The following is a 9,803-nucleotide window of genomic DNA, read 5'->3' on the forward strand; positions in this document are numbered from 1 at the left end:
AAAGACATGCTGTAGCCTCGGCTTTACGTTTTCACATTTGTTTCCCATGAGAACTGTCCTTGTAGAAGATGAGATCACATGTTGGCTGCTTTTCTCCCTGAAACCTTCCCTACGGTCTTCAGTTCCCACCACCTGCCTCATGTGTCCACATATATTGTTATCAAAGGACCTGTTAGTCTTTGGATTGGAGTTACTTGTATATTACCAGCCCTTGTCTTAAGATCTGGGATTTCAAAGTGAGACCTTTGTCATTGACATAGTACCTTGAAAAGTTTGGGTGTCCAGAAGACATTTGCTAAATTTAATCAAAAGAAATCAGGACACTGCTATTAAGTAAGTTGAAAACATGGGTAATTTCTTAACAATACGCAGAATATGTTGAAGATTTAGTGCCAGATAACTGTGCTTAGTTCTCTAATAGGCTGCTGCATTCGATCTACACCTTGTAAAGCATCCGTTGGATCCCCAATTTATAGGTGAGAACACTGAGACAGAGAGAGGTCACATAAATTACCCAAGAGTCACAGAGCCAGTAAGTGGGGCAACCAGATTCCCACTCAGATGCTTACATCTAGGAAACATGCCCTAACCTGCTTTGCTTAAGGGTCTCAACTCAGTTTCTCTCTCAACATCATCACAATGGCTACAATTCTCCAGTGGGAAGAGGATGTTGTAGAGGATTGTGTGCTATTTGAAAAAAAGCCCCCCTGGCTCTTAACTCTTAAATGTTCTTAAACCATTCTTCTGCCCACTTCTCCTTATCATGCAAACCTGAAGATTGCTACTTTTGCTCAAATCTAATATCTATCCTTTCTAGAGCTCATTTCACTCTTAGTTACTCAGAGAATTTATTGAGCACCTACTCTTCCATCAAAAGAAAAGAATATTGGCTTTTTATTTAAACATTTCCCCATAAATTAATTTAATACTCACCACCTCGCTGGGAATTTTAAGATAAATCTTAAGATGAAACCCCTGCTCCAGATAAGGTAAAGCGCATGCCTGATTTCCAGCAATTGAAACTTGATCTGTTAAATTCCTAGAAGTTAGAGCCCCACTACACCCTGCTGCCGCTTTGGTGCACGTTGCCATCTGGTGCTTGTCTCCTGCTTTTCAGGAAATAGCCCCAGGCTTCAGTGGAAATGCCAGTTTCAAGGACAGAAGTGAGAGATGGCCATGTGCGCAAGGGGTTGAGTGGCGCTAAGAGCGAAGGGGTGGCAGGCACGTTCAAATCACATTCTTAATTGTGTGGTATTCTAAGGTCTTGCATGTTCTTTCCTGTGCCATTTTCTCCAATGTTATTTTAATTGGGGGGAGTGAGGTAATATCTCAAGAACTTTTCATTAACTCTTGGATGTGGTCTGCTCTTATCTTTACATCTGTTTTCCCTAGTGAATGACTTTGAATATAAAATATCTAGATTTCAAGCTCCAAATGCTTTCCTGTCATGTTTCCTTTGGATCATTTTCTTTAACTGCACAGAGATGGCCTGATGACTGCCTCTATCAGAGCAACTGTCGCTTGAGGTGGCAGTTGTTGCTTCACTTTTCTCTCTTACTCAATGACAAGACCCTTGAGAGCAAAGAAATTGTCTCATTCACTTCCCTACCCCCAGAGTCTAGTATTAGGGAAGGACCTGACATCCTGGGTACCCTCCATGCAGAGTCAACTAATGCATGTGTGGATGATCTGAACAGAAATGTCAAATGTCTACACAGTTCTTGGAATGCAGTTGGCACGATACCAGAAAGATTCCCAGTTTAAAAGATCCTTGTTTTCTCTGCCCTTAGAACATGCTCCCACTGTGAATTTCTAGAATTCTAATAATATCTTCTTCACATTAAAGAACACAAGAAGTTCAAATTGAGTCCTCCAAATGGCAATGGTAATTAATAGGGAAGAGCAAACACACCGAATATATATGTTAATGTTAGTGGGGGGAAAAATGTGTTCTATTTATACCCCAGAATAAATTACATCTTTACAGCTCTAAAAAAGACTAATTGCAATCATTCAGCGATCTACCAGTAAAGTTTAAAATAATAGTCTGTGGCTGTTTTATTACTTGTATATCGATTTTGCGTTCGGCTTGTAGTGGGTCCCTTTGTAGTCACCAGCTTTAACTTCAGGTCCTGCTTTGCTCCTCTTACATAATTAGATACAAGCACATGCATTGTCTTGGAAAGGATTTTGTTCTTTAAACCTAATTAGAGACTAGGACCTGAGGCTGAGGACCTGTGTTGCAATTCTTAAAAGTAATTGCGTTGAAATCTTTTCTTACAGTTGTAATTTCTTTCCCCTTAGAATATATACATGTCTTTTAAAAATATGGACGCGAATCACAATTTAATGCTACTGACATTTGCCAGGTACCGTGTAAAGTCGGTACTTTACATTTCTGGATGCGCTGCATCGGTACAGCATCCTTTTGATTAAGGTACTATTATTATCCCCCCTGAACAGATGACTTGTAGCTCTAACCATGCTTTTCAAAGGGCCTAACACTTTGGAAAAGAGAAGATCCATTAAAAATTACTTTAGCATGTTGTTCAATGCCATGAGGTGTTATGAAATGTGTACCTTGGGTATTTAGATGTAACTTTCAAACAGGCAGCACAATTGATTCACATGTAGAATGAGAATGACCTGCATTTTAAGCGTTATAGTCCAAGGGGAAACATAAACATTCCTCTCTTAACATAAGGCATCCTAGAAATAGTATAACTGGGAACAAGCACTGGAACAGGCGTCAAGAGACAGACTCTGTTCCTGATCTAGCATGTTTTTGGGTAACTCAGTTGACGTTTTCAAGCCACAGTTTTCTCCCGTGGGATAGAAGACTCAAACTCAGTGTTCTAGGAGGACATGGTTTTATTAGACTTAATTCTCTAGTAGGACTTTTCTTCATTTTGTTGCTGTTGTTGCTGTTGAAAGGTCACTTGAGAAACAGCCTGTGCTGTACGCATGTGCTGGGAGGAAATTCTTGTAAGTACTATTTGTAACACGTTCCCACAGCAAGCAGTAACAATTGGACCTAAATGCTTTTTATTTAGCAAGCCACCTTAGACCACTGGCATGCCAAAGGGGATCTCCACGGTGTGCTCGCAGATAAGATGCCCGTTACCCTCACATACACTTCACTCCTACCTTCTATGTTTCCCACGCTCTTTCTCGTCATCCTCCCTGGTCTGGCCTCTCTCTCTTTAAGATTCTTTCCTCCACATTCTGTCATCCTCGTAGACCTACACAGTCGACTTTGCTAAGTTTTATTTCCATTCTGAACGCTTCCCTCTCACGCTACCTGAATTCCGTCTCCCTCTCCAGAAGCCTCCTGGGTACCATTTGTGCTTTCCTGAAGGAAGCATCCTATTAGGTAGGCAGTCATTGTGCCCTCTACACACCCATGTCAGAATTAAACCAGCCACTCTAGGTAGGAGGTAGCACTAACAAAGTCAAGCTGAGTGACTGCATGAAGAGAAGAACTCTATTCCATAGCTCAGACCAGAAACCCAACAAAACCTCTTCCTTCTGGTACCACAAATATAGCCAAGCCATGGCAGAGACAGGTCTCTGCATTCTGCTCCCTCTTAAAGTTCAGCAGCATCGTTAGACTTATGTGTCAGGAGGAGTGATTATAAAGGTAATGAAAGATGGAGGCAGAGATCCAGACAAGCACACAACTTGTGGCTCCTTCACTTAATTGCTGTGGCCCCAGAAAGACATTTGGCCCTCTGAGTTACAATTTGCTGATTTACAAAATAAGAATAATAATGCCTTCTTGATACTAGCTTAATACAATTAATACTACCTTCTAAGATAGTTCTCAGGATTCAAGATAATGTATGGACAGCATCTGCTATAGGTAGGAGGCCTGACATTGATTATTCCTTGTAATTATTATCATCACAATTACTAACATCCCTTTGAGGTTAATAGAAATCATGTAATTTTTTTTCCTACTGGCAGAAAGTAGGACGAAGAATACTGTGAGTGACTTGACCCGGGAGACACAGTAAGATCATGGTGGAACCCAGGAATAATACGGGATTCCCCAACAGCGGGTTCTAGTTCAATACTTGGCTCTTGGTATTTGTGGAAATGTCCTCATTTAATCTCTAAAACTTAGGGCTCTATTATCTTCTCTACTTTTTGGTTTTTTTAACCAAAGGACTTTACACATTGTGACTAAAATAGGAGGAAAGATTTGCCAGCTCATTTCTGTTGGCAGGGCTTGGACTGGTTCTTTGAGTGGATTATACACGCCATCTAGAAAAGGGAAAAAACCTACAGCTACTATTTTGGTATGTGCAATGCAGAAATGTTGTAATTTTGTACTTCTACCGATGCTAAATTTTATGTAAAAGAAAATCAGTTAGCATGTTTCCCAGTAAGAAGAGCAAATGAGTTACATAATTTTCACATAGACCTCAAGCTAGAACAGAAATCTTGTAATTAATGTTTGCTACAATTAAGATACGGTGGACACTTGCGGGATAAGGGGATTAAAAATCATATTAGGGTCCTGTCAAGACCCCACAATGTCTAGGTATGATGTTCCAACTGAACTAACCAGGGTGTCTTTGCACAAACAAAGGCTTTTTTTTTTTTTTAACTTACCCAGGCTGGATGGCAACAGAAACAATGGCTTTTACTCCTGAGCACAAGGTCTGGTTACTGACCCTAAACTGTAGTAATTAACGTCCATTAACAAAATCCTGAAATATGTCCTTTATTAAATATAACATTCAAATGACTGAAAACTTTTTGTATAATCTCAAGTCTGTCATGTTGAAAATATTCTAAATCTGTAATATGTTAGATACAGTTATTTTACACTTAATTCCTACTCCCTCTGTGTTTGTGCATGTCTGTGTGTGTGTGTGTGTGTGTGTGTGTATGAAAAACAGGAAATTTCAGTTTATCTGCATCTCTCACTTTATATCTTTGCATATAGGTCAAACAGAGCTCTTTTATCTCTATAAAGTAAACATTAGATTCATAATAAAAAAAAATGCCATGAAGCAGAATGTTTAAATGAAAAGAATATTTTTCTGATTTATTTATGAAGAACTTGGTTTAAAGGGTAATTTATCATTTGTTTCTATTTCATGCTGAATCAATGTGAACTCATATCTTGGAACAGGATGACTAATGAGAACACAAGTGTGAGTCTGAGCACAGGTGGGGTCATTGTAATGCTTGGCATAAAGGAAATGAAGTAGGCACACAGACAACCAGCTTCATCCCTTATAATACTGGGCTATTAAGCTGAAAGACCTTTCACTAATTCTAGGTGTGCTGCTGGCTGCAATTGCACTGTAAGTGACACAGCCACCACTTGGAGAGTGCTTTGGAACTTGAAAGGCAAGAGAAACCTTTCTTCAGTGGAATGTTCCTTTTTACCTGCTTTTCTGTTCAACCTGCTAAGACCTTGGATATGCTTGTTTGAGACTCTCTTTCATAACCTGACCTTTCTTTTCCCAAGCCGACCAATGCAAACCTGAGTTGTCAGACTTGTTCACAGTGAAGTACCATGCTGGAAACAGTCACGTGCTTTGCAAATCGCTGTGTAACACTGACGTATTTAATTACTGTCAACCATAAACCCATTTCTCAGCATGAGCAATTGGCAGCATAAACCAAAGATGGAAGAAAACATTAATTCTACCCATTAACTTAAGGTTTGCTTAACATCGAGTTTGGTGGTCAACTGGGACATGGCTACTTGATTTTGGTGACTGAACGCCTCAACCTCATGCCCCCAGGGATGAAATCTCCATACCTGACACTGTGCAAAAGGAACTGACACAGCTTGGCTGTCTATTCTAGGTATGGTGTTTGGTGTCTTACATGCTTTGACCTCATAATATATTCTAAGGTATATGGGTATTATAGTTTTTATTATATATGAATACATATGTTTATGTTACATCCTATAATTTCTATTATGTATCCAGAAGCTGAGGATGAGAGAAGTAACTTGGTCAGAATTATCCAAGTGGCGTGTGCCATTGGTGGTATATGAACCAAGTCAGTCTGGCCAATTAGGCCCAGGTTTTTTTTTTTGCCATGATTCATTCTAACTTGATTTCAGCCCCCTCTGGCCTGAATGAAACTTGTTCCTCAGTTTCCTAGTTAGTTTCTTCACATTTCATGCCTATCATGAAGAGCGACTTAAGACAGCCTGAGCTCCTTGAAGAAAGGCAAAGTTTAAATTTTCATGGTGTCCCTGACTTGAAACCCAGAGAGTGTTTTCTCCTCTAAACCTTTTTTTTTTTTTAAAAAAAAAAAAAAAAAAAAACATCTTCTGTTACAGAGAAACTTTATTTGGGATAGTAGTAAAAATTTGTTTGTCTTTTCCTGCATCATTGCTGACTTTGATAATATGTTAAGAAAGACCTCTTCTGGAGTTCCCTTCGTGGATCAGCTGTTAAAGAACCTGACTAGGATCCATGAGGATGCGGGTTCAATCCCTGGCCTTGTTCAGTAGGTTAAGGATCCAGCATTGCTGTGATCTATGGTGTAGACCACAGACTCGGCTCAGATCCCGAGTTGTTGTTGCTGTGGCGTAGGCCAGCAGCTGTAGGTCCGATTTGACCCCTAGCCTGGGAACTTAGATATGCCACTGGTGTGGCCCTAAAAAGCAAAAACCAAAACCAAAACCTTTTCCCATTATAAAATTCTAAAAATATACTTTGTTATTATTATTCTTTAAATTTTTAACTGTTTCTAAAATATTTAAATCATTGGTCTGTCTGGAATGTATTTTTGTATGGCACAGGGTAGGTCTTAACTTAATCCTTAGGTCCTGTTTTCTCCTCAAATTCTGGTCCCTTTTAACTCTTTTTGTTACTTAAGTTATTGTCTGAAGTAACAGAAAAGGCTTGAAATATGTGCTTTGGGTGGTGATGTGGTGAAAGATTCACTCATGTTTCACTTTTCCATTTTAATTACTAAGGTCTGGGGAAGTTATGTTGGACAGCAAAGCGCCATTACTCTGGAGCATTTTATTGACATGTTAATTCATGCTGTATTTATTCATCTTCCAAAGGAGATACATGGCTCATTCTCACTGGCTTCAAAATGAGTCATTCCAAAGGAGTTCAGTAGTGCATTCTGTCAATCCCTTAATTAACTGGTGTACTAATATCTTCTCCCATTTTCTACAGGCTGTTTAGTGGCTCATCATGCATTTAGGTTTCAGGGAGATCATTTGCAATCCAATTTTGTGGCTCTCCCTTTGAAATCTGTCACCCCCAAGACACAGTGTCCCAAGTGCACAAACTCCATGAATTGTCTTCAAGTAATTGTTCTATAGCTTGCCCTGCTAAGGAATTCAAAGAAGGGCTCTGAATGGGTCAAAGTGGATTGACCCTCTGGGGCTATTTCCACTCATGGCAAAGAATTAACATTTGTGAGTTGTTTGTTTCTAGAGATACATTTTAAATGCACGGGGGCATTTTACTTTTAAAATTTTTGATTAAACGATAAGGTACTCCTGTTAAAGGTACCTCAAAGGTGCACATGTAAATTCTTTAAAGGCACATCCTTGATTCTCTGGTTTGCATCCTCTTTCATGAAAGTATTTTCCTTGAAGCCATACAGCTGCAATCCATGTGTGGTCAGCCTCTAGCTGACCTCAGGTGTGCTCTGTCCTGTAGGTGGAAGCCAGCAACCAACTGATTTCTCCTAGACAAATGTAATAGGTCCAGACATGCATGAAAGTGCTTTTGGACCAGTGGATTAGCAGTGTGACAAGTGGCCTGACAGGATTTAACTTGAAGGCAGGGATCTTCACTCTCTATTGCTTTACCCTTTCCATCGAGGACTCTTCTGCGGATCCCCCCTCCCTTTTTTTTCTTGAGAAAACTCTTCATTAGTTTTCTACAAAATTATGTACATCATGGCCTCAAAATCCCTTGTGAAAAGAGGAGGGGCAAAAAGAAATGAATTAATTATCTTCAATAAACAGGTCAGATTTTTTTCCCTTCTTTTCTGCGGGTAATGGATGAAGAAGTCAGCCAGCCATCATTTCCCTGAGACTTAATGCAAATCACATACATCTTTCTTAACACTGATACCATTTAAAAAACTTGTGAGACCTAAGAGAAACTTGCAAGCATTCTGTTATCTATACAAACAATCTGACAATGTTTTCTCTCCCAAGTTTCAAGGCAGTGACTATCCCTCAACCCAGATAAGCCCCACAATCACCAAATACAGAACCTTCTATCTGTACTTGGAAGTGTTAAACCTCCATATTTGGCTGAAAAGACGGCCAAGGAAGGATATTTATAATTCAGCAACAGTCTCATAATTCTCCATGCCAGCCAGGCTCTAAGTACACAGAATATAGTTTTTTTGCTTAAAACCGTATGATGTCAAGAAAACTATCCAACACGTCTCTTTTGTACCTATGCTTTAAGAAACCTCTTGCTCAAAAATGTCTTCCTCTTGCAGTGGACCACAGTGCACTGTCCCTGTCAATCTTTATAACCCTCCCATAAATCGTTCCTCCCTTAAATACTGCATTTTGGTAAGTTAGAGGTTCCTTCTAAATACCTCTCCATGCTAATTGCGTCTCTGTAAGCAATGAACAGTTCAGTCCAGAATTAATGCACATGTATAAATCATGTAAAATCAGATGATGTCACTTATTTTAAAAATATATATACAGATACAATATGTGTAGCTACACATATACATATGCATACATATATATGTGTTTATAGATGTATAATTTTTGTTAACCGTGGAAAAGGGCCACTAGATTGATGCCTAGAGATGCAGCCCCAGTTTTGGAAGCAGATGTGAGCACAACAGTAATTATAATAGAGGAAAGGCTTTTCGGTTTTTGTTTTTGTTTTTGAGTAATAAAGCGTCAATGTTCTTGATCCTCTATAAACATCCCCAGCCCTCACACACTCCGGGCACGGCTGCGTGTATTTGAATTCCTATAGAAAGCTCACAGAGTTCTAGATACGTACTCGAAGATTGACGCAAATCCCCAAATATCAGCATCATGGCCCCTGTGGGCCACGGGCGACGCTGTGCACACAGGCAGCCTGGGAGGGCCAGGGACCTAGCCCCACACTCACTCACACAGGTATCTCTCGTCTGCAGGCCACCTCGCAGTGGCATCGCCAGTGGTAATCACCCCGACTGGTATACTCGGGGGAGCTCCCGAGAAACCTAGGGGGAAGGGGGAGCGTCAGGCATTTGGGGGCAGCAGCGCGCACCCTGGCACGGTCTCGGCGCCTCCAGCCCCGTCCAGGACCCGAACTGGTTCCGGAGCCGCCCGGGAGGATCTGCATTACGCCAAGGCGCTGGGACAACTCACCTCCACGAAATAAAAGCAGGGCAGGAGGGTCACGCTGTCCTTGATCACCTTGCCCTTTGGCCTCTCCTTCGCCGACATCCCTGCCGCCTGCCCGGGTCTGGCTGCGTCCTCCCCGGGCCGAGGTCTGCCCAGCGCAGCCGAGGCGAGCTGCCTCCTCCAGCCGCAAGCGCCCGGCGCCGCTGATGTCACATTCCCCGCGGGCACCGCTGGAGCCAGCGCGGTGCAGGCTGCGCCCCCGCCTCTCCCCGCCCCTCTTTGCAGTAACCCAGCGGCTCCCTAAGTGGGCAGGTCCCCTGCCTCCCCTGCCGTGCTCCCACCCCCTGTTTTTCTCGGCGGAGCCGTCCAGCTCCCTTCTCCAAGCTGTTGCTGCAATGGCTTCCCCTCCCCGCCGCCCTCGCTCTGCTCTCCACCGCCCTGGCGAGGCTTCGCAGCGGTCCGGGCTTGACGTCAAGAATCGGAAAGG

General features: G+C 41.7%; 1 protein-coding gene across 1 annotated transcript in view; it reads right to left on the minus strand.

Annotated features, from left to right (window-relative positions):
- PLPPR4 (phospholipid phosphatase related 4) overlaps nucleotides 1–9,497 on the minus strand; it is a 37,767-nt gene extending 28,270 nt beyond the window's left edge. Inside the window, exon 1 of the mRNA XM_005663645.4 lies at nucleotides 9,341–9,497. Within this exon, the coding sequence (XP_005663702.1) occupies nucleotides 9,341–9,418 (78 nt within the window). The 5' untranslated portion in view covers nucleotides 9,419–9,497. The remainder of the gene's footprint in view (nucleotides 1–9,340) is intronic.
- Between the last annotated feature and the right edge of the window lie 306 nt (nucleotides 9,498–9,803).

Source organism: Sus scrofa, chromosome 4 (genome assembly GCF_054392235.1).
Source record: "Sus scrofa isolate SSC_HxYL_T2T_F1_AM1 chromosome 4, Sscrofa_HxYL_maternal_Yorkshire_Landrace_v2.0, whole genome shotgun sequence".
Taxonomy (NCBI): Eukaryota; Metazoa; Chordata; class Mammalia; order Artiodactyla; family Suidae; genus Sus; species Sus scrofa.